This window comes from Narcine bancroftii, chromosome 2, assembly GCF_036971445.1.
Source record: "Narcine bancroftii isolate sNarBan1 chromosome 2, sNarBan1.hap1, whole genome shotgun sequence".
Lineage (NCBI taxonomy): Eukaryota > Metazoa > Chordata > Chondrichthyes > Torpediniformes > Narcinidae > Narcine > Narcine bancroftii.
The window spans coordinates 79,467,996-79,492,969 of NC_091470.1; the positions used below are offsets into that span (position 1 = coordinate 79,467,996).

The following is a 24,974-nucleotide window of genomic DNA, read 5'->3' on the forward strand; positions in this document are numbered from 1 at the left end:
AGAAGAAAATTTGCCCAGTTAAATATTCTTACCATTGACCATGCAGTTTGGGAATCCCAAAGAAAGACTGATGAGAAAATGAAGATCTGTTACAGCAGGATACCAGGAATTACTCTTCTGAGCATGTTTTAGGAACTATGTGGAAATCCTTTAACCATGCACGTATCTCGTATATACTATACCTCATATATAGAGAGCTTGACACTATTGGATTATTTTTTTCACATGCACTGAGGTACAGTGAAAACCTTTGTTTTGTGTGTCATTCAAGGCTAGTAGCCACCAGCGCCATTGTTTCTAACCTGTATTGTGTCTGCTTTGTAGCCTGATGGTATGGTGTCAATGGAGCTTTACACTGTACCTGCCAGAAATTGTGCTTAATCTGTGTTGGAGTATTTGATAATCAGAGTGCAGAAGAATCTATTGAAAAATAACTGGTTCTACCTGGCCTGAGGAGTGTTTGATAGAAGGTTTCAGAGCAAGGAAAATTTTGCATCTAACTACTGCAGTATTTATCCTGGTAGTGCTTTCCATGAACATTGGATAAGATTCACTCTCACTTCTCCCTTTATGCCTCTTTATTTGCTATAATTTTTGATGTACCTTTTGATATCCCACTGTGAAGATAGATGCTGGATATTTGTTTAACCTCCTTTTCATCAACTTTCCTGTCTTCAATAGACCAATTTGATAATGAGTTTAATGTTGTACAATGTACATATGCACCGAAATTCTTACGAGTTCAGCTGAACAGGGTTTAAAAAATCCTCCAAAATCAACAAAAAATAATGCATAGTGTACTTAATTGAATAAAATAGACAATAAATACAAAAAATATATAGATCATAAACATTCAGTTATCTTTGTGCAAAAAAAAAGCAATTTAGCAGTAGAGCAGACAATCCTTTTGTGGTATTGAAGCAGTTTCTGATAAGTGTAATAAGGAGAGGTTTCGGAGTTTGATTGCTGTTGGAAAGAAGTGGTTCTTGAACCAAGAGGTACTGACATTCTGGCTTCTGTACCTTCTGTCTGAAGGTTGCAGTGAAAAGAATTCATTTTCAGAGTGATGATGGTTCTCTATGATGTTGGCTGCCTTCTTGAGGCAGCACCTCGCAGAAGTGCATTCAATGGATTGGAGGCCAGACCCTGTGGTGGACTTGCCAATGGATGTTACCTGAGCACTCAAATTCCCAAACCAGGTTGTGATGCATCCAGTCAGTATATTTTCAACAGTGTACCTCTAAACTTGATAGAGGATTTGATGACATGCCAATTTCCTCAGGATCCTAAGAAAGTAGCAGCATTGGTGTGTCTTCTTCACAGTTGCTTTGATGTTAAGTTTATTTTCATCTGATTGTACAAGTACAACTCAATGAAACAACGTTCTCTGGCCCTCGGTGTAAACATGTAGACATACATTCAGGCATAGCACACATAAGGCAAACCATACATATGCAGGACAAAGTATTCAATTATATAAATAAATATTTTGTTTCATGAAAAAGAGAGTTTTGGATGGTTAGTATGAGCAGTTCCTTTAGTTATTCAACATTCTCACTGCATATGGGAAGAAACTGTTCCTCCGCCTGGTGGTGTTGGCTCAGATGCACCTGTATCTCTTTTCTAATGGGAGCAGCTGAAAGATGCTGTGTGCAGGGTGGAAGGTGTCCTCAATGATTTTGTGTGCCCTCTTCAGATCATATCGATGGGGGGAGGGAGACTCCATTGATCCTCTCTACCATTTATGGTTCTATGGATTATGGATATGGTCCTATGGATAAGGTCCGATCTATTTCTCGGCAGCAACCATACCACAATGTGATGCAGTCAGCCAGAATGCTCTTGATGACATAATGGTGGCCAGTAGCCTTGCTCACTTCAGTCTTTTCAGGAAGTGCAGTCACTGTTGCACTTTCCTGACAAGTGAGGAGATGTTGAATGTCCACTAGTTAAGTGAACTCCAAGGAACTTGGTGCTCTCCACTCTCTCTACTAAAGAGTCATTAATGCGTAGTGGAGGGTAGTTGTTCCTGGTCTTCCTGAAGACCACAATCAACTCCTTCATCTTATGGATACTGAAAATTCACTGAGTTCCTCCAGTATTTCGATGCGTTTTACTGCAGTGTCTGTATTCTTTTGGGTTTCACACGTTGCTATGACTGCACAGTCTCCCTCCTCAAGTCTTTCTAGAAACATCAGCGTCTTTGTCTGTCCTGAAGGAGATAAGGCCATCTTGCTGGATCACTGAGTCTGGAGTGGTGTCCTTGAGCCACATTTCTGTAATCACCAGAGCACAGCAGCCTTACAGTTCTCTCTGGTTCAGATGCAGCCTCAAGTAACTCATTTTCTTCTCCATTTGAGAGTAAGATCATCAGAGCATGGGTCTGAAAGGGTTAATTCCTAATTTAACCTCAATGCTGGCCCATTTTCCATGCGTCTGCCTTCTTCAGTAGCACTTCTGATGGCCTCTCAAGCCTCTTCTGTGATGTGCTCCATGGATTGCCTACTTCAGTATGTTTAAACTGCACAGAATCTTTCTGATCTGCTAATTTGAAAGTCTGGTTCATGTTTTGAAGATTGATAAGGGTTTCCCGATCATAGACACATCATAGTGGGTTGGGGATTTCACCGTTGTCAGGACCTGAAGTAGCCACTGCAACCTCATGCACCACCATTTTGTGGTGGCTCCACCAGAGGTCTTCAAATATAAAATGGAATCCCAGGAACCAGGGCTCTAACCTTCTCCACCATCCCATCAATGCAGACAGGTATGTGGTTTCTTGGCCTCTCTTTTCTAAAATCAGCAATAAATTCCTTGGTCTTGGTAACATTGAGAGCAAGATTGTTGTGCTGGCACCACCAGATTCTCCATCTTTATTTGATATTGTGACTCATCATTTGCAGTTATTCGGCCAACAATAGTGGTGTCATCAGCAAATTTATAGATTGAGTTGGAGTTGAACTTGGCCTCACAGTCATGGGTGTACAGGGAGTAGAGTGGGGGAACTAAACACACAGCTTTAGAGTGAACTGTATTGATGTTCAGCATGGAGGATTTAATATTGTCCATTTTAACTGATTGGGATCTGCAAATAAGGAAGTTGAAGATCCAATTGCAAAGGGATGAACATAGTCCCAGATCCTTTCGCTTATTCATAAGAATTTCAGGTATGATGGTGTTAATGCATTTAGTCGTTCCTGTGATTTAGGTAATACGACAGAGTGTGGGGCCAGCTAGATGGCATCTACCATTGACCTGTTGTGACAATATGTGAACTCAAATGGAAAGTCTGTCAATATTAAAGCTCAAAAAGCTCAACATTAAAACTGCTGCAGAAACCCACAAAGCCTTAACCAACAGAACCAATGAGGGGAAGGGAAGGAGGGAAAATTATAGATTTACTTTCAGGCTGTACATCATGTCAGCACTTTCATCTGAATATATTTTCAATTTCTTTTGAAAAGGATAAAAAGAAAGAAGCCACACCACCATTGAAGAAGTATGCAGTGAAACCAGTCCGGGAACTACAGAGCAAGGTTGAAATGAATCAAGAAGCTCATAAACAGGCAGAAGAGAAAGCAGAAGAGGAAAAGAAGCAGAGAGATATGGAGGAAATGCTAAATGTGAGACTTCTTTGTGATTTGCTTCCTTTCTGTGTATATAAATTATCAAAATAAAGAATGGGCATTATCTTCTTAAAAACTACTCAGACCAGGATCAACACTGTTAGAGTAGACCAAAATACCCCCACGTTGTGCCTCAACTACAACCCCAGAAGAGTCCTTTATTACCATTTTTTATGTTACTTAACACTAATTTTTAAAAACAATTTCAAAATTAAACTTTATTCTCAATAAAAATATATACAAAGGAAAATAGTGCAGCCTTTTGTAGGTGTAATTTACTGAATCTGGTGTTCCCGATGTGGCCTTCTCTTCATCGAGAAGACTGGTTGAGGATTGGGGAATCGCTTCATTAAGCACCTTTGCTGTGTTTGCTGCACAAGCAAGGACCTTCCAATGGCCAATAACTTCAATTCTATGCCCTATTGCCACACTGACACAGCACCATTGATACAAATGTGCCCCCTGTGGTTACCCCTGTCCGTTGTTTGAAAGACTTCCCAACAAGCCTCAATGCCCAGTGGCAGGAAAGATCCTATACTGTGGTCATTCCCCACACAGCACAAACACCTGCTGCTGGAATGTGCCAGTCAGCAGCATTCCTTCGTTGACATTTCAGTGTGCTGGAAAGCCAATAAATTTCAGGGAGACCAGTGTGTTGTTCACTGAGCAGGACTGGGTGATTTTTTCTTTGCTTGCATCCCTGGGAATGGCCCATAAATTAGAGTCTTCTGTTACACTGCTGCTAAAGATGAACCTTGACAAGGACTCTTCCTTCCCCACACTCTTAGCAAATCTATAGTCTGCAAAGACATGGGCAACTGTTTCCTGTCCATAGCAGTCACCTGAAGAGCAATGTGCATTGGGGTTGACATTTTGATCATGCAGGAAAGATCTGGCCAGGAGTGTTCCTCTAACTGCCAGCGTGAACAGGTCCTTGGTGCTTGTTAGTGAATTCTGCTGATGAGGCATTCTGCTCTGATCACTCACATGCTGAATTTGTTATGAGAAGGCAGCGCCATGAAGCAAAGGTGTTTGTGCACCCATTGTGCGGAAGCCCTTAGTCTCATGATTGTTAGTGTTGTGCTATGATAACTTTACACAAAACTAGTCTTTCCCCCACCTGCATCTTAATCATTTTAGCATGTCTTTGGAGGATGTGCAAACAACTTTTTCCACTCTCCAAACTGATTTCACCCATTCCACAACAGTTTCTGGTCTCTGCATAACCTCATGAGAACTCTTGCTATGTAGGGGAACAGTTGCTGCACAATTGGTGGTGCGATTAGTGCAATGCCTTTACAGCGCCAGTGATCGGGACCGAGGTTTGAATCCCACACTGTCTGTAAGGAGTTTGTACATTCTTTCTGTGTCTGCGTGGGTTTTCTGTGGGGGGCTCCGGTTTCCCCCCACCATTTGAAACGTACTGGGAGTGTAGGTTAAATGGTTGTAAAATGGGTGGCACATACACTGGGGCAAAAATGGCCTGTTACCTGCTATATGTCTAAATTTAAAAAAAAATAATTTAACAAGTAGGTAATAATAAATAAATTATAAAAACACACAGTGCGAAACAAGTGTGAGAATATTAGTTACTGATTGTACACATTTGTGATTTTGATTATACTCAAGCATTCTTTTATTATGATTAAAAAGTGTAATACAATACTATTAGATATCTAAGTATAATGATTAAATCCCAATTACACTTATAGCTTTTTAAGTTCAAGTTTAACTGAAGCATATGAATGAAAATTCTTTCAACAGTATTAACTTCAAATTTCAGTTCACACTAAAAATCGTGACAAGCTGGGCATTGAATGTTTTTGTGCTTGGTTATGCACTACTTGATATACTGCTCCTGAGGCTGGGCTCAGGGATTTGGCCCTGAGGGGCAAAGGAATGTGTTCGCCAGCCATGTTCGGGTTTGGAGAAGTTGGCTAGTAAATTCACAAGAGGACGGATCAGGACTACTATCGTAAAAAGGGAGATCAGGAGCATTATAAGGAAAAGGTGACAGGGAAATGGCATCAAGATATAGGCACTGGTTATGAGTGGATATCATTGTGTTGGTTGAGTCTGCAGAATAACAGTACAAACCAAGTGAGAGATCCAGATTCTTGGGGACCAATTCAGTAGGGGGCATTCTGAGAATTTAGGGATGTTTCTTGTCTCCCAAACTAGCCCTGTGGGATTAAGGCTGTGTCATTTCAGTATGCCCCATGCCTCCAGAACATTCTGTAATAAGTTCTCCCAATGTTGAAAACAAAATATTGCATGGAGAATAACATTATCTAGTGTTCCCCTGACATTGAAATTGTGATGGTGTTGCAAAGGTGATTCACAACTGGGTACCCCCTCAAATTTTAAATTCAAATGATCACAAACGGAATTTATAACACAATTCTGGAAAAACTCAGCAGGTCCATTGGTGTACTTGTATAGCAAAGATAAAGGTATATAACCAACGTTTTGGGCTTGATGAAGGGCTCAACCCCAAAACATTGGTTATGTATCTTTATCTTTGCTACATAAAGTACACTGTTTGACCTGCTGAGTTTCTCCAGCATTGTGTTTTTACTTCATCTACAGGGTCTGCGGACCTTTGTGTTATACAAATGCAATTTATCCAGATTAAACAAATGTACAATTGCAAAGAACTTTGAAAAGTAAGGCTACTTGATCATATTTCTAGGCAATTGCTTTTTGGGATACCTCCTGGGAGATGTCCTCCATTTCCGCTTTCTATTGATCTTGGATCCTTATTGAGAAGTAGCTAGTGTTAGGTCTGCTTTGTTCATGAATGAGTGAGACAAACACCAGGCTGAGTCGAAATCAGGGTTCTTTGTTCTTTATTACCGGATTGTAACACTTGCGACTAACAAAGTTAGTCGGAGAATGCATTCTGCCGTTATCAGCAAAATGGTGATTTTTTATACCCTTGGATACATGCTTAGAACATCATCATATCATTACTTGTCCAATGACTAAAACTGTTGCTATCCTTTCCCTGCTAGCTTCCTGCCTCTCAATCCATCAATGTCTCTCTTATCTTGTAAGTACAAGGATGCATTTACATCTTGTTACAGCCCTGTACATTCCCATCTCATGATGTTTTACCTAACAGGAGTACAAGGACACCTCCCCTTCTTGTTACTGCCCTGTACAGGGTAACTCCCTACACATTCCCATCTCATGATGTTTTACCTTACATTAGTGGACTCCCAAAAGATTGTAAAATGACCACTGTGATAGTACAGATTCTATCCCCAATGTGCTTATGTACAGATGGTAGTGTAGGATGACTGTGATTGGCTGAGAGTGTAGCCACACCTACTGACAGATCTTGAAGGATTGCTCCTAGCCAGACCAGGTCATTCTGGACTGGTCGACCTACTTGTGATATGCTCCAGTCTTTTAGTTAATAAAAGCCTTGGTTTGGATCAGCAAGTCTTTGGTTCTTTCGACGCGCTTTAAAACCACCATACTTGACTGCTGGGTGTTTTCTTCTTCATAAGACAAATAGAAGTAAACGGAGGATAAGATTAACCTTTGTCCCAGAGTTCACCTTGAACCTGGCTTTTTAAAAAATTAACTGTCTTACCTGGGGGCCTACACTGACCCTGAACTACTTATATAGGGAATTGATTGAATTTTAAGCTCCAATAGGAACTAATTACTGATGGAACTGGCAGAATTGATTACATTTGTGAGATGCTCAGGGTCATCCTGAAAGATTGGCAGTTCTCATTTTGAACATCTGTTAAAAGATATCTGAAAGATGCATGTGGAATTTCAGGGATAGTCTGAGCAATCTATCCCCAGCCTAATATATTTCCCTTCACCTTCTCACTTTGACACTAACCAGAGAGGATTTGTTGATGTCAGAAATGAGCGGATGGGAGAATCTACAATATATTTATTGCACCAAGATACCATGAAAACTGTTAAAATTTCTTCATCTCCAGTTTGTTATACTTGTTGATAGCCCAAAATTCTTTGCTGTTTGTCATTGACCACACTGAAAGCAAAAAAAAACATTTAATAAAATGGCAAAACTGAATTGTGCCTCTCTCCTGTTTTAGCTGCAAATGAAAGATTCACCAGATATCATGTATGGTCTGCGAGTCCATTGTTGGGTTCTCGTGCTTGCAGGCAAACGGGAAGTCCCAGAGAACTTCTTCATTGACCCTTTAACAGGAAACAGCTATGGAACCACTAATGAACGATTTTTGGGTATTGAAAGCATTTGGAACTATAAAAACTACTGGGTGAATATGCAGGACTGCAAATTTGGCGTCAAGGTATTTATTTTTTTAAAACCTTAGATCCAAAATTGTAGATAATGATCAGATACATTCAAAATACTGGAAAGACAAAAATCATTGTCTTGCGTACTTGTCACTAACTCCATTTTGTAGTCACCCATTTCTGTCTTTTTTTCTTGACAACTGTTTGAGGTTGTGCAGATTTTTTATAAATTTGACATTGTATTTAATCTTGAGTTAAACCCCACTTTATCCAACTGTCATGAAGACTACGTATTCCCACATCCGTACCATAACCCAGCTCCATATTCCCAGATCTGTACCATGACCCAGCTCCATATTCCCACATCTGTACCATAACCCGCTCCATATTCCCACATCCGTACCATGACCCAGCTCCATATTCCCACATCCGTACCTTAAACCAGCTCCATATTACCACATCCGTACCATGACCCAGCTCCATATTCCCACATCCGTACCATAACCCAGCTCCATATTCCCACATCCGTACCATAACCCAGCTCCATATTCTCACATCCATACCATAACCAGGCTCCATATTCCCACATCTGTATCATAACCCAGCTCCATATTCCCACATCCGTACCTTAACCCAGCTCCATATTCCCACATCCATACCATGACCCAGCTCCATATTCCCACATCTGTACCATAACCCAGCTCCATATTCCCACATCTGTACCATGACCCAGGTCCATATTCCCACACCCGTACTATAACCCAGCTCCATATTCCCACATCCGTACCATGACCCAGCTCCATATTCCCACATCTGTACCATAACCCAGCTCCATATTCCCACATCCGTACCATGACCCAGCTCCATATTCCCACATCTGTACCATAACCCAGCTCCATATTCCCACATCCGTATCATGACCCAGGTCCATATTCCCACATCTGTACCATAACCCAGCTCCATATTCCCACATCCGTACCATGACCCAGGTCCATATTCCCACATCTGTACCATGACCCAGCTCTATGCCAGTTTAGCCACTGAAAGCCTCATTTATGGCTTTGTTACCTCTTGACTTGTCTACTCCAAAGGCACATACCTGATTCTAATCTATGTAAAAGTGAGGCTATTCAAACTGCTACCAAATTTAATTTCTTCAAGAATGGTGCCTTCCCTTTTGTAACTGCCACAGCTCCTACACAAGAGAATACTCACCCACCCTAAATACTTTGTTGTTGTGTCTGAGGACATTTTGCTGTGTTGATATATTAATTGATTATACAATGTTGCAGTTGGTCTTGTTGTTCTTTATCTCCATTATCACTCATTCCAACAAACTCCTAGTTTGTCTTCAATATATGTGAGATGTGCGAAAGCTTTGCCAGCCCAACTTTTGTCTATTACTACTTCAGTTTCACTTCTTCATTAAGCAAATCTGTTTTTAAAATTTAGTGTATCCACTTTAAAAAAGGGTTCATTTTCTACCTATGCTAAAACTAGAACTCATCTGCCCCAATATCTCATTTTGCAACCCTGTGTCAAATTTCGTTTGATAACTCTCCTTTGATGTGCATTGGTTAATTGTTAATATTGCAGTTTATTCAAAATGGATTAAAATTATTAAAAATTAGCATTTTCAGGAACTTCATTTGAATTAACCAGGGTATTGAGAATGCCAAAAGCCATGGGGATGAACTATATAGGAGGTTAAGGCAGTTTAAACAATGCGTGCTGATTCTACCCCAAAGTGCAGAACTACTTATCGACTCAACAAATGGAGAAAGCATATTGGTCACAAAAGATAAATACAAACCGCAGTGGCTGAAGTGTATCTTTGAAATGGCATGACCAAGATCAGAACAGTTGTTCCACCACTGAGTACAACACTGAACCTGTTTTGAGGGATCAGCAAGAAGATATATCAGCTGCAGAAATCTGAAACCTGCAGCAATGGCATCTATGTCACCACACTATTAGTAGCCACTGTCCCCATGTCAATGGCACTGATATGTCACAAACTTGCTCCAAATCAATGGCATCCATTTGGCCCTTTTCCCCATTCGTGACTATTTGGCCTATTGACCAGCCCCGTCATTCTCCCCCACCTTTCAACTTTCCTAATTCTGGTTCCATTATGATTGCTCATTTAGAAAAGATGCTCTTGTGGAGAATGTTACTCTTTCTTCCTCAGTACAATGTGTAACAGTTACAGCAGCAAAGCTTGGGAGATCCTGAAAAAGATCCTGGCAAAATGTGAACAATAATTGGTGCTGTTATGTTTTTTGTTTCAGGATGTCATTTTTGACCTTTCTGACCCTGTTAGATGGGAGTACATGCTGCCAACTGAGAATCAAGAAATGGTTCCTAATTCGTATGAGTATCTTCTAGATGAGGGTGATGATGTAAGATCTGATAATAATTTCATAATATATATCATTCATTAAATTCATTCAAAATGATTTTAGTCTCAACCTTCCTTTTGAGGCTTCTGATTCAAAGGATCCAATTCTATTCTAGTTTTCATCAGAATTCATATGCATACTGTTATGTGAGATTTAAGTCAGGTAATCAGTAAGTGATTTATAGGAGCCAATGGTCCTCAGCGAGTGATTTAAAGAGGCCAATGGTCAGGTGTGCACTAATGGGTGGCCAGAGTCCTACCTTAATTGGCAGGTGATGCAACTTTTGACTAAATGCCAGACGGAGAGGTCATGTGATCCACCACAATCCACATTCTCACCAAATTCCAGAAGGAAAGTCCACATGACCCTTCACAATCCAACTACAGGTTCCCAGAGAATGAGTGCTTCCTAGTTGCTTGTCCATGAAAGCAGATCCTACTTTCGCCAAATGTTTGCAAGCTGACTGTTTTCAAACATGTAGAAGAGGCAGTCCTCCCTTGACAGAGAAAGCCATTAGAAGAGGACAAAATGGTTAAGGTTGTGATGAATTTTCTTGAGCCATTGCAATTTTTATGGTGAAGGTGTTTCCAGTGTTGGAGAGAAAGTTCTTGAATTTAGACCCAATGACTGTGGTGGAATGGTGATATATTTTCAAGTCAGGGTTATTTGGAAAATAATCTGCAGGGGATAGTGTTATCATCTACCATCTGTCCTTGTCCATCTTGATGATAAATGTATGGGAGGTGATATTTGCATTGCCTTGCCAAGTAACTGTAGTACATTTTGACGATTGTGCAAAATACAGCCACTGTGTGCTTGTGGCAGATGAAAGAGATGTTCAGGATGGTGGATGTATTGCTTTGTCCTGGCTGTTCCTGGAGCTGTGTACTTTAGAAACTGAAAAGGATTTAGTCAATTACCAAAGGAGACTAAGAGTCTGACTTGCAAGAGAAACTTGAGATTTCTTTTTTTTGACTTTCACAACCCAGCATTTACTTGTGATTGCATTTCTGTTTTGCAATGTACAGTCCTAAAAAGAAGTAAGCCAAAACTGTGACCAAAGACCGTCTGATATAAAGCCTTGCAGATTATAAATTTACAGCCCTGCACAAGCAGGCTCTGGCTGTTCCAACAAATAAACACACCACATCAACGTACCCCTCTGCACAACAACACCCCCTTAACAATAAAGTTTTTTGCCAAGAGTCTGAAAAACATGAGCCACATTCCATACCTCAGGAGTCACCCCTCAGCAAAAGGAAATGTTGAGGTTGAAATTTCCCACTGCTTTCTCACTGTCTGATGTTCTTTGGTGTAAATATTCTTGAGCATAAATATCTCCAATGACCTCGTCCAACCACATCAACATGATAGTCAAGAATATGCTCCAAGGTCGTCTCTTCTTCAGAAGCTTGAGGAAATTCAGCATGTTCCCTGCATCCCTCAGCAACCTTTATAGATGCACCATTGAAAGTATCATGTCTGGATCCATCACTAAATGGTACAGGAAATCCTCCATCCAAGACTGCAAAAAGCTGCAGAGAATGGTGAACATGGTTCAGATAATGACACAAAACTCCTTCCCCACCATTCAACTCCATTGTCATTTTCCACTGCCTCAGAAAAGCAGCCAAAGTATTGAAGGACTCATCCCATCTGTCTTTCTCTCCCTTCATTCCAACTTTCCTAATTCTGGTTCCATTATGATTGCTCATTTAGAAAAGATGCTCTTGTGGACAATGTTACTCCTTCTTTCTCAGTACAATGTGTCACAGTTACAGCTACACTGTGAAGTTCATGTGTGCAAAATCACATCCCATCACATTCAAGGACAGTTTAGTTCCCACTGCTATTTGACTCTTGAACAAATTTCACACTTGTAAAATAATGTTGACTGTGCTCCATTCTAATTGCTCTCTCTCTCTGAAATTCTACATACCATATTGGGTTTTACTTCCAGGACTTATGAATGGCTAAACATGACTTTTCACTGTATCTCAGTACATGTGACAATAAAGTTCAACTGAACTGAACACTGACAAAAGGGTGCTAAAGATCAAGACCTCAAGCCTACAACATAACTTAGGGTTTACAGAATAGCAATAAAACCTGGGTTCCTATATCATTTAGACTCAGTGGTTCTCAACCATTTTCTTTCCACTCACATAACACTTTAAATATTCCCTATGCCGGCGGTGCTCTGTGATTAGTAAGGGATTGCTTAAGGTTGTACCTCACTGACAAAAGGCAAAGGAGGAAAAACCCAACACCCAACCCCAACCAACCAATTTTCCCCTGCAGCCACTGCAACCGTGTCTGCCTGTCCCGCATCAGACTTGTCAGCCACAAACGAGCTGCAGCTGACGTGGACTTTTACCCCCTCCATAAATCTTCGTCCGCGAAGCCAAGCCAAAGATGTGGGTAGAAAGAAAAAGTTTGAAAACCACTGTTTTAATTGTACTTAATTGACTCATTATGTGCACTGGTTCATCACTACAAAGGAAATGGGCCAATGACAATTTTTTTCAAGCAAAATATTTCAGTAACAATTGGGTCTAGAGCAGTGATTCCCAACCTTCCCTTCCCATTCACATACCACTTTAAGCAATCCCTTACTAATCACAGAGTACCAATGGCATAGGGAATACTTAAAGTGGTATGTGAGTGGAAAAAAAATTGAGAACCACTGATTTAGACACATTGTATAGATGACACTTTTCAAGTTCTAGTATTTCCCAATTTCAAAATGTGCCATCTTCAAGGAAATGTGAGCGACAATATTCTGAATGACTATCTTATTAATCCAATAAACCAAACTTTGTAGTTGCAGCTTTAAGTAGCTTGAATTCATTGATAAAACAGATAAACATTTTGCATAACTTTGCTTTGAGATTTTCATAATGATGAATAAATAAAGCATACTGTATAATGATGTAATGATATTCAACTTCAAACAGATATAAGACAAAATAAGATGAATTAAAATGAATTCAAAGAAAAATATCTCGTGCTTACATCCCCTTCATAATTCTTCAAAGAATGAGATGCAAGCTTTTCATCCGCTCGGATATTATGACATATGACATCATAGTCTCTATGGTAACACTACAAACAATAATTTTCTTTAAGGGATAGGCACAAATCAAAAACAAGGCTTTAACCTTTAACACATTGGATGCTTTCAAACTGCAGAACCTGGGTAGCCCACCTGGGACTTAGGTGAAATTACTAGGTTATGTGGGCAGGATGTGCCTTTCAAATAACAGCCTAACATACTTGTTAAAACGCCAACCTGGCGATTTAAGGGGGACCCTGCCCCTGTGATGACATGATGAATGGCGTGTCACGCAGTCAGAGGCAGCCCCACAGGGGATCCCTTTCTGTTTAAAGTAAGGTTCTTGTAAATCCCCCCCCTCCCTGGTCTTGGCCATCAGTTGCCACCCGTTCCCCACAGTCATTGCCCCCTTCCCCCGGCAACATGCCACTGCTGCAAATGGAGTGGGGTGCTGCCCAAAGGCATATGGGGATTCTTTGGTTAAAGAGGGGGAGAGAGGTTGATTTGCCTGAAAATTTACACAGGGCCCACACTGCTCCCAGGCCATCTTGCATCTCACCTCTGGGCCCGGACACAGGACGTTGGCTCCTCTGTGAACCAGCTGCTGGTGTGCTGAACGGGTGGAGGGGGGGGAAGGTGCTGAACAGGCTGGGGGGGGTGCTGATATACAGCGTCCCTGACCTTCTCCGCTGTGGCTGTGAGGGAAAGAGGGAAGGTGAGATCGGGCAAAGTTGGGGAGATGGAGATCTGAATCATTCAGGTCTCCATCTCACCAGCTTTGCTCAAATTATCCCCACTGATTTGCCTGAACTTGGGAGGATGCCGGCTCATACAGCTATGGTGCTGCCACGATGTGCTGCTCTAGTTTGCGGCGATGGTTCAATGTGGGAGTTCAGGAGTAATGACCATCTTCTTTACCCATAATCCCCCACACCACTGTGGTTTCAGCAATGTGGGAGATTATAGGTAAGGAAGATGACCACACTCCCACATTGAGCCATTGCAGTAAACCAGAATGGCATATTGGTGCAGCAGCACTCCCTGTTGGCACCAGTGGCAAATCACGGTACTCCCCCACAATCGTGGCAGTACCTCTCCCCATTTGCAGTAGCGACACGTTATGGAAGCACCCCCCTGTTCACGGCACCTCTCCAATTTGCAGTAGCGACAAGTTGAGGCAGCACTGCAACAGCATCCTGCATTGAGCCAGCCCAGGGTTTCACTATGTTGCACACATGCAAGCACAAACATCACCAGTGTAACCAGGTCTGCTATTTTCCCTTTCAAATCGACATAGGAGAATGCCCGGGTAAGTTTTACTGGGTTCCCTGACCACCTTCAAGGTAGGTCTTGGACCAGGTTAGGTTTTGACTGGGTTGACCCGTTGGATCCTTTCAAATAGCCATGTGCCTGGGTTGTCAACCAAGTAAATTGCCTGGTTAACCCCAATTTTCATGACAATTTGAAAGGGCCTACTGATTATCTCAATCTGGAGAGTTATCATCAATGCTGTGTCTGCAAAACTTTCCAAATCCATTCACAGGATTTCCTGAAAAAGGGACTTCTTGAAGGGTCTTTGACCCAAACCAAAATCTGTTTCTCTTTTCACAGGTGCTGTCTGACCTGTTAAGTATTTCTAGCATTTTATTTCACACCAAAGACACTCTTCATCATGTTATGTGAAGCTTATTTGACAGATCAAAAAGGAGGGGTTGTGGACCATCATAACATAGCATAGGGCGGCACGATTGGCATAGCGGTTAACTCAATGCCTTTACAGTGCCAGTGATTGGGACTAGACTGGGGTTCAAAAACTCTGCTGTCTTTAAAGAGTTTATACATTCTCCCAGTGTATGCATGGGTTTTCTCCTGGGGCTCTGGTTTTCTCCCACTGTTCAAAACCTACTGGGGGTGTAAATTGGGTGGCACAGATTCATGGGCCAAAATGGCCTGTTACCTTGCTATATGTCTAAATTTTAAAAAAAAACAGTAGAAATGTACACCCCCTCCAATCTGTAACTTAATGCCTGGCCTATTCTTCATTCTATCATTACCCTCAAACCGGAAGATCCACCCCAATTCCATAAGAAATGTGGAAGAGCATGCTGGATGCAGCACCAGGTGTTCCTAAAAATGATGAGGTGTACATTGGCTAGAACACAGAAGAACATAAAAACGTAAGAAATAGGTCATTTTGGCCATTGAGCTTGCTCCACCATTCATTAAGATCATGGTTAATCTGGCCATGGACTCAGCTCCGTTTACCCACATATTCCCTGTAATTCTTAATTTCCAATTCATAATAACATAAATCATTACAGCACAGTACAGTCCCTTTTGGCCCATGATGTTGTGCCAATCAATAGCAATCTACTCAACAAAGTAAACCTTCTTTACCTTACACCCAAAACCCTCTATTTTTGTTGTATCCATGTGCTTGTCTGAGTCTTTCAAATGTTTCTATTGTACCAGTCTCTACTGCCACCCTGGCAATGAATTCCAAGCACCCACTATCTGTGTATATTAAAGAAAACCCTTACCATTGACGTCTTCTCAAAACTTTCCTCCTCTTTATCTTATACGGATGTCCTCTTGTGTTTGCTAATCTTGCTCTAGAAGAAAGATGCTTGTCGTCCACCCTATCTCAGTCTTACATAATCTTGTTCTTTCTTTCTTTCTTTCTTTCTTTCTTTTCTTCTTTGGCTTGGCTTCACGGACGAAGATTTATGGAGGGGTAAATGTCCACGTCAGCGGCAGGCTCGTTTGTGGCTGACAAGTCCGTTGTGGGACAGGCAGACACGGTTGCAGCGGTTGCAGGGGAAAATTGGTTGGTTGGGGTTGGCTGTTGGGTTTTTCCTCCTTTGTCTTTTGTCAATGAGGTGGGCTCTGTGGTCTTCTTCAAAGGAGGTTGCTGCCCGCCGAACTGTGAGGCGCCAAGATGCATGGTTTGAAGCGATATCAGCCCACTGGCGGTGGTCAATGTGGCAGGCACCAAGAGATTTCTTTAGGCAGTCCTTGTACCTCTTCTTTGGTGCACCTCTGTCACGGTGGCCAGTGGAGAGCTCGCCATATAACACGATCTTGGGAAGGCGATGGTCCTCCATTCTGGAGACATGACCTACCCAGGATCTTTAGCAGCGTGGATTCGATGCTGTCGGCCTCTGCCATCTCGAGTACTTCGATGTTAGAGATGAAGTCGCTCCAATGAATGTTGAGGATGGAGCGGAGACAACGCTGGTGGAAGTGTTCTAGGAGCCGTAGGTGATGCCGGTAAAGGACCCATGATTCAGAGCCGAACAGGCACAAGAACCATGGGTGTAAAGGGTGGGGCCAGTACTGCGCACACTGCACTCCACCTAAAAGCTCCTTTGCGCAGGCCCGAGGACATGTCCACGTCCTCCCCCTCAAAAGATGCTTACAAACTCAAGCTAGCATGCTGGAACATCAGAACCATGCTAGACAAGGCTGACAGCCACCGACCTGAACGTCGGTCTGCCCTCATCGCACATGAACTCCTCAGACTTGACATCGACATAGCCGCTCTCAGTGAAGTCCGCCTTGCAGATGTAGGCAGCCTCCAAGAACGCGGCGCGGGCTACACACTCTACTGGTCTGGCAAGTCTATGGATGAACGACGCCTATCTGGTGTAGGCTTCATGGTCAAGAACTCCATTGCCTCCAAACTCAAAAACCTCCCAACAGGCCACTCGGACCGGATCATGTCCATTCGACTCCCCCTTCAAAACAAGCGTTGCATCACCCTCATCAGTGTCTATGCTCCAACCCTCCAGGCGGAACAAGCAGAAAAGGACAAGTTCTACACTGATCTACGCAACCTCATTCAACGCATCCCTACAGCCGACAAGGTTGTCATCTTTGGCGACTTCAACGCTCGCGTCGGCAAAGACTCAGAAACCTGGCCAGGAATCCTGGGCAAGCATTTGGAGCTCTGCGCAGAACAGCGGCTTGTCATTACAAACACCCTTTTTCATCAGAGGGACAGCCTGAAGACTACCTGGATGCATCCCCGATCCAAACACTGGCACCTCCTGGACTACGTCCTGGTGCGAGAAAGAGACAAACGAGATGTGCTCCACACCAGGGTCATGCCCAGCGCAGAATGCCACACTGACCACCGGCTGGTTCGCTGCAAGCTCAACCTTCACTTCAAGCCAAAGTCCAGGAACAGTAAAACCCCCAGAAAGAGGTTCAATGTTGGAAACCTGCAGTCAGACGAAGTGAGAGGAAACTTCCAGGCAAACCTCAAAGCAAAGCTCAAGGATGCAATCCGCCTCACGGACTTGTCCCCTGAAACCCTCTGGGATCAGCTGAAGACTACCATACTGCAATCCACTGAAGAGGTACTGGGCTTCTCCTCCAGGAAAAACAAGGACTGGTTCGACGAAAACAGCCAGGAAATCCAGGAGCTGCTGGCAAAGAAGCGAGCTGTCCACCAGGCTCACCTTACAAAGCCGTCCTGGCCAGAGAAGAAACAAGCCTTCTGTCACGCATGCAGCCATCTTCAGCGCAAACTCCGAGAGATCCAAAATGAGTGGTGGACTAGCCTCGCCAAACGAACCCAGCTCAGCGCGGACATTGGCGACTTCAGGAGTTTTTACGAGTCTCTAAAGGCTGTGTATGACATAATCTTGTAGACCTCTAATAAGTCACCTCATATCCTTCTTTGCTCTGAAGAGAAAAGCCTTAACCTTGCCTTGTAAGACACGTTCTCCAGCCATAATCCTCATAATTCTCCTCTGTACCCTTTCCATAACTTCGATATCCTTCCTATAATAAAACTATAATTAGACATAGGAGCAGAAATAGGTATTTCAGTCTCATCAATGCCTTACAAAACCTCAACATCACATCTCTATTTTATTCCCCTTGAAATAAATGCCAGCATTGTATTTGCCTTCTTCACCAATGACTCAACATGCAAGTTTACCTTCAGGCTATACTGCATGATGACTACCAGGCCCTTTGCATCTGGGTATTTACAATTTTCTCCCCTTTTAAAAAAATTCTTCCCTTTTTTTAACCAAAGTGCATTTTCTGAAATTGTATTTAATTTGCCACTTCGCTGCCCATTTTCCTGTCCTTTTGCAGCCTCCCTAATTTCCTCAACAGTAGCTGCTTCACCATCTACCTCCAAGTGACAAGTCCTTTCAATTCCCTGCTCTATTCCCAATGTAATGCTCTGCCAGACTGAGACTACCCACAAATTGATGGAACATTACTTCTGTCCAATTGGATGGCATTAACATCAGCTTCTATAGTTTCTGATAGCACCCCCTATCCCTTTCTCTTTTCCTCTCTCACTCTTTCCTTTTCCCTCTGTCTCCCTTTCTCTTGCTCTCCATTTACAGAACCACACCTCCCTTGATCAATTCTCATCTTTCCTCTCCTGTCCTATGTCCAATTATTACCCCTTATGTTGGTCTGTACTCCTCCCCTGCTTTTTCTTTCCTCCTCTCCAGTCTTTTAATTCAGGCACCTGCCTGCCTTGAAGAAGGCTCAGGCCCATAATGTTGCTTTATATATCTTTATGGACACTGCATGACCTGCTGAGTTTCCCCAGCATTTCTATGTTTTTTGCTTCACTACTGATCACTACTATTACTGGTCTATACCTGACAATGTGGAAAATTGTTCAGATACGACCTGTAAACAAAAAGTAGGGCAATCTAATCCAGCTAATTACTGGATTCTACAAGATTTTCCAAGGTATTTGCCTAAGTATGTGAAGTAGAGGATGAGTTGTGGATGGGGTCAAATGAGGTAGCAGATATCTTTAATGAACACTTTGCTTCAGTATTCACCAGAAGAAAGGACCTTGGCAATTGTGAGGATGACTTAAAGCAGACTGAAACACAAGCATATTGACATAAAGAAAGAGAATGTTCTGGAGTTTTTGAAAAGTATGAAGTTACATAAGTTACCAGGACCAGATGAAATTTACTCAAGGCTATTGTGGGAAGCAAGGGAAGAGATTGCTGAGCAACTGGCAACAGTCTTCACTTCATCATTAGGGATAGGATAAGTACTGGAGGATTGAAGGGTTGCAAATGTTGTTTCTATGCTCATGAAAGGGAGTAGAGTAACCCAGGAAATTATAGACCAGTGAGTCTTACTTCAGTAGTGGGTAACCTGTTGAAGAAGATCCTGAGAGACAGGATTTACAAGCATTTGGAGAGACATAATCTGATTAGCGATAGCTCACATTGCTTTGTCAGGAGAAGGTTATGTCTCATGTCAGGACTGAATTCTCTGAGGATATAACAAATATTGATGAAGGTAGAGCAGTGGATGTCTTGTTCATGAATTGTAATGAGGCATTTGATAAGGTTTCCCATGCATAAGTAAGGAGGTATGGAATCCAAGGAGGCCTTGCTTCCTATTTTCAGATTAGGCAGAGAGTGGTTATGGATAGTTCATATTCTCCATGGAGGTGAGTGACCAGTGGTATTCTACAGGGATCTGTTCTGTGTCCTCTACTCTGTGATTTTTATAAATGACCTTGATAAGGAAGGATGGGTTTGTAAGTTTGCGGATGACATGAAGGTTGATAGTGTTGTGGATCATCTGGAACGTTGCCACAGATTACAAAGTGATATTGATAGGATGGAGAGCTGGGCTGAGAAGTGGCAGATGGAATTTAACCCAGGAAAGTGCAAAGTGGTTCATTTTCGCTGGTCAAATGTTAAGGCAGAACACAATATTAATGGGAGCACTCTGAGCAGTGTGGACATACTGAGAGATCTTGGGTCCATAGGTCACTCAAAGCTGCTTTTCAGCAACAGAAGAAATCCATGCCTGCATGTTAATCAAACATGCCCTGATTTGTGGCTAGTTTTATTCATCTGCAAAAGGGCCAGGCAATGCTGATCTGCATTATGCACTATGGGGATCCACATTGTTGTGAAACTTGTGTGCTGTCACTGCAAGAAGAGATCCTGGAACAAGTGATTTACCCCACAGCTCTACAGCTTTTCCACCATCTACAAAGCACTAGTCAGGACTGTGATGGAATGCTTTCCACTTATCTGGATATGTGGTGCTCTGATAGCACTCAAGAAGCTTGACGCCATCCAGCATAAAATAACTTGTTTGATTGAAACCCCATCCATAAAGAGCTTATTTAAGAGATAAAATGGGTCCAACAATGTTATTACCAAAATATGGTGATGTAGAAAGGTGGATTCATAATAGACATATAAAAAAATTATTTCAGCTATGTACACTTTATTGCAGAAGGGGAGTCTCAAACAGGGGATACATAGGTCCAGACAGTGATGGGAGATGGATTTAAATAATATTGATGAACAAAATTGGTCAGAGTTATGTCAAGTTAGTATGACAAACACTATAAATGTTAGATACAGATTTTTTACATCAATTATATCTCACGCCACAGAAGTTAAATAAATTTAAATCAGACTTATTTGACCAGTGTATTAGATGTGGGCAGAAGATAGACACTTTTTTATTACTCTACGTGGTCCTGTCCTACAATGAGTCCCTTTTGGATAAATTTGGCAACTTTTTTAGAACAGATTACAGGATTTAAATTTCCACAAAACCCAATGTTATTTTTATTAGGTAATATTGAAGGGATAAGACCAAAATTGAAATTATTTATATATATATATATATATATATATGTGTGTGTGTGTGTATTTATATATAAAAAATAATTTGTAAAGATTGCCTTGGTAATGGCAAGAAAATGTATAGCAGAAACATGGAAATCAGACACCCATTTCCTCTTGAAAAGATTACTTGTAATCTGAGAAATAAATATGATGTATTTTTGAAAAATTGGCACCTGTATGTACAAATTGCAGGAATTAATTTATAGATGTTTTCCCTAAACTTCAAAACCTCATTAACCTCCTTGAAGTACTAAAAGATACAAATGGTCAAAGCCATGTGATGAGGGGTGTCCTCTGGTAACTAGGTCTCTATTCTTGTCTTTTCTACTTTTCCTTTTTCTTATTTCTTTCTTGGGATTTTGTTAAAGGGGGAGGGGGTTGGGGTTTTATACCAACATGTATAATGGACTCGATATTAATATTTGATTATTGTATTTTTGTATTTGGCTATGATTACATGTATGGAAACATTTTTAAATAAAATTTTCAAAAATAGAAAGAAACAAAAAAAAAGAAACCCCATCCATTCCCAAACACCCTTCAGTCTCCACAATGCATCATCTGCAAAAGGGATTACCGACCTAAGCTACTGTGATAGTATCTCCCAAACCCATAGCCTGTACTACCAAAAAGGAACAAGTGCCTCAAGGGCATGGAAACACCACCACCTCCATTTTCTTGACTTGGAAAGAAAAGGAGAAAAAATTTGATCAGCTGGAGGATCTCCGCTAATCAAGTAGCATCAGTGGGAGAAAAAGAATGGTCAGCGTTTCAGGTCCAAAAGGTTTAGACCCCAAAAATATTAGCCATTCATTTTCTCCCACTAATTATGGAAAGCACAAAGATGCTAAAACAAAACTCCAAGGCTTGTAAGGTATATGAAATGGCTTTGCATGAGGTCTATTATTAATTCATGCAAACACTCGTGTGGATTCTCAGAAATTTAAGATGTGCATTACAATGCATTGTGTACTGACAATAACCACACCAGCAGTGCGAGTATAAGACAGCTTTAATAAACTAATATGTACACTACGAGGTCTTGTCTCTCTGCAAGACGAACCTGGAAGGCTAGACTCTAGCTCTGGACTGTTTTATATACAAGGTCACTGGGATGACCCCTGGTGACTAGTGGTGTAATTACATATCACTACATTCACCCCCCCCTAAAAAAATTATTATTCCCCCCCGCACACCCCCCCCATCCTCCTTCCTTTGTAAGTTCATAAGTCCAAAATTTTTCGTGGCTTCTGTTGCCTCCTGGACCTCCTCGGTAGTGGTATAGGGGTGGGGAGTGCAGTCTGCCTTTCGGCCTTTCTTGATGGAGGTGGGGGAGTGAGAAGTACTAGATGGCCATGTGGGCTGGGGATCCTCTTGTATGGGATTAGGTCCTGCCATCAAGTCTAGGGTGGTGATATTTTGTGGGGCGGGCGTATCCAGGGTCATGATTTCCGGGGTGGGTGGTATAGTCCTCTGGGGTGACTCAATGGACGACTGTTCTAGTGACTGCTGCTGCGCTCCTTGTTGATCCGTAGATATCTCTGTTTCCTCCGCATTGTTCACACATCCGGCCGGAGTGAGATCCCTGGTGGCCACCGACTCTTCTCTTCCATCTGGGAATGTGACGAAGGCGTACTGAGGGTTTGTGTGCCTGAACTCCACTTGATCCACCAGTGAGTCCGCTTTGTGGGGTCTGCAGTGCTTCTGGAGGAGAATAGGTCCCAGTGTCATCATCCATTTAGACAGCACTGTGCCCGTCGTGGCTTTCCTTGTGAAAGAAAAGATACGGTCATGTGGGGTCATGTTAGTGGCAGTACACAACAAAGAATGTATAGAGTGTAGGGCTTCTGGCAACACTTCTTCCCATCTAGTAACAGGGAGGTCTTTTGCTTTTAAGGTCAAGAGGACCGTTTTCCAGATAGTGGCATTTTCCCTTTTGACTTGTCCAATCCCCTTGGGATTGTAACTTGTAGTGCGGCTGGTAGCAATTCCTCTCTCGTGCAAGTACTACTGTACTTCTGCGCTCATGAATGCAGCACCCCTGTCTGTGTGTATGTAGTTCAGGTACCCAAATATGCTGAAGATGGGTTGGAGGCATTTTATAACAGTGGCTGCTGATACATCGGAACACGGGATTGCAAAGGGGAAATGGGAGTATTCATCTATCACGTTTAGGAAATAAACATTTCTGTTATTGGACAGGAGCAGGCCTTTAAAATCGAGGCTGAGGTGCTCAAAAGGTTTGGTAGCTTTTATCAGGGTGGCTTTGTCTGGCCGGTAAAATTGTGGTTTGCATTCCGCACAGATGGGGCAGCTCTTGTTCACTGACCTCACTTCCTCAACCGAAAATGGGAGGTTTTGGGTTTTAATGAAGTGAAACAGTCTAGCGACCTCCGGGTGGCCCAGCTCATTGTGCAAGCTCTGCAACTGGGATGTGCGGTTAAGGATGGCACAAGTGCCTCTGGACAATGCGTCTGGGGGCTCGTTGAGTCTCCCAGGGCGGTATAGAATGTCGTAGTAAAATGTAGACAATTCTATCCACCAGCGCAGGTTTTGTCATTCTTAATTCTCCCCCTGTCTGGTTATCGAACATAAAAGCCACAGACTGTTGGTCCATGACGAGGGTGAAGTCAGATAATGTCACCAGTGCCTTACTGCTTCCACAATGGCTAGGGCCTCCTTCTCTACTGCTGAGTGCCTTACCTCTGACCCCTGTAGGGTTCGCGAGAAAAAGGCCACCAGTCGTCTGTCTTGGTTTAGGGTGGCTGCCAGAGCCACATAGGATGCATCCGTTTATACTTGAAATGGAATCGACTCATCTATGGAGCACATGGTAGCTTTAGCGATATGGACCCTAATGTCCCTGGTGGCTGCTGGGCACAGTGGGAAAACTGAAGCTTTTATAAATGGGTGGGCCCTGTTGGCGTAATTGGGGACCGATTGGGCGTAGTAAGCGAACAGTCCCAAACACCTTTTTAGTGCTTTCAACGTGTGTGCCACTGGGAGGTCTAGGAGAGGGCGCATACAGTCTGGGTCTGGGCTGATTTCCCCATTTTGCACTATGTAGCCCAGGATTGGCAACTTCCTGGCGCTAAAGATGCATTTGTCCCTGTTGTATGTTCGATTCCTTTCCTCTGCTGCCTTGAAGAAGCGTTTTAAATTCGTGTCATGATCCTCCTGAGTGTGGCCACAGATTGTCATGTTGTCTAAGCAGGGGAACACCACTTTCAGTTGGAACTCATCTACTATTCGATCCATTTCTCTCTGAAACAGGGACACTCCATTGGTGACACCAAAGGGGAGTCGCAGAAATTGGTACAGCCTGCCATCTGTCTCAAATGCCGTGTAAATGTGATCGCTGTTTCTAATGGGCAGTTGGTGGTATTCTGCCTTCAGGTCTATGGTGGAGAACACCTTATACTGTGCAATGTTGTTGACCATGTCTGCTATGCGTGGCAGGGGGTAGGCATCTAGTTGTGTAAATTTGTTGATTGTCTGGCTCTAATCCACTACCATGCGCAGTTTTTCTCCTGACTTTACTACAATCACCTGGGCTCTCCATGGGCTGGTGCTCTGCTCTATGATGCCCTCCTGTAGTAGCTTGTGGACCTCTGTCCTAATGAAGGCTCTGTCCCTCGGGCTGTACCTCCTGCTCTTTGTGGCTATTGGTGTGCATTCTGGGGTCAGGTGTATGAACAGGGGAGGGGGTTCTATGTTCAGGACAGACAGGCTGCAGTGTTGTTTCTTCGTAAGGAATAGTGGGGGGATGAGACCCGTTGTGCACTATTGTAATGCTTTCTAACTGGCACTGAAAATCTAAACCCAATAGTACTGGGGCACAGAGGTGAGGGAGTACTAGTAAATTGAACCCTCCATATTTTGTGCCCTGGATTTCTAGAGTAACCCTGCAAAACTGTTTTACCTCAGCCGCAAGGCTGCTGGCTGCTAATAGGATCCGGTGCTCACTTGGGCGTGTGGGGAGGGCAAA

At 42.6% G+C, this 24,974-nt stretch overlaps 1 protein-coding gene across 3 annotated transcripts in view; it reads left to right on the top strand.

Moving 5' to 3' along the window:
• Window positions 1-24,974, top strand: part of ccdc135 (coiled-coil domain containing 135) — a 144,016-nt gene that overhangs the window by 24,505 nt on the left and 94,537 nt on the right. For all 3 annotated transcript variants that reach the window (XM_069917196.1, XM_069917197.1, XM_069917198.1), the window contains 3 exons: window positions 3,465-3,623; window positions 7,709-7,927; window positions 10,166-10,276. In XM_069917196.1, the coding sequence (XP_069773297.1) occupies window positions 3,465-3,623; window positions 7,709-7,927; window positions 10,166-10,276 (489 nt within the window). The remainder of the gene's footprint in view (window positions 1-3,464; window positions 3,624-7,708; window positions 7,928-10,165; window positions 10,277-24,974) is intronic.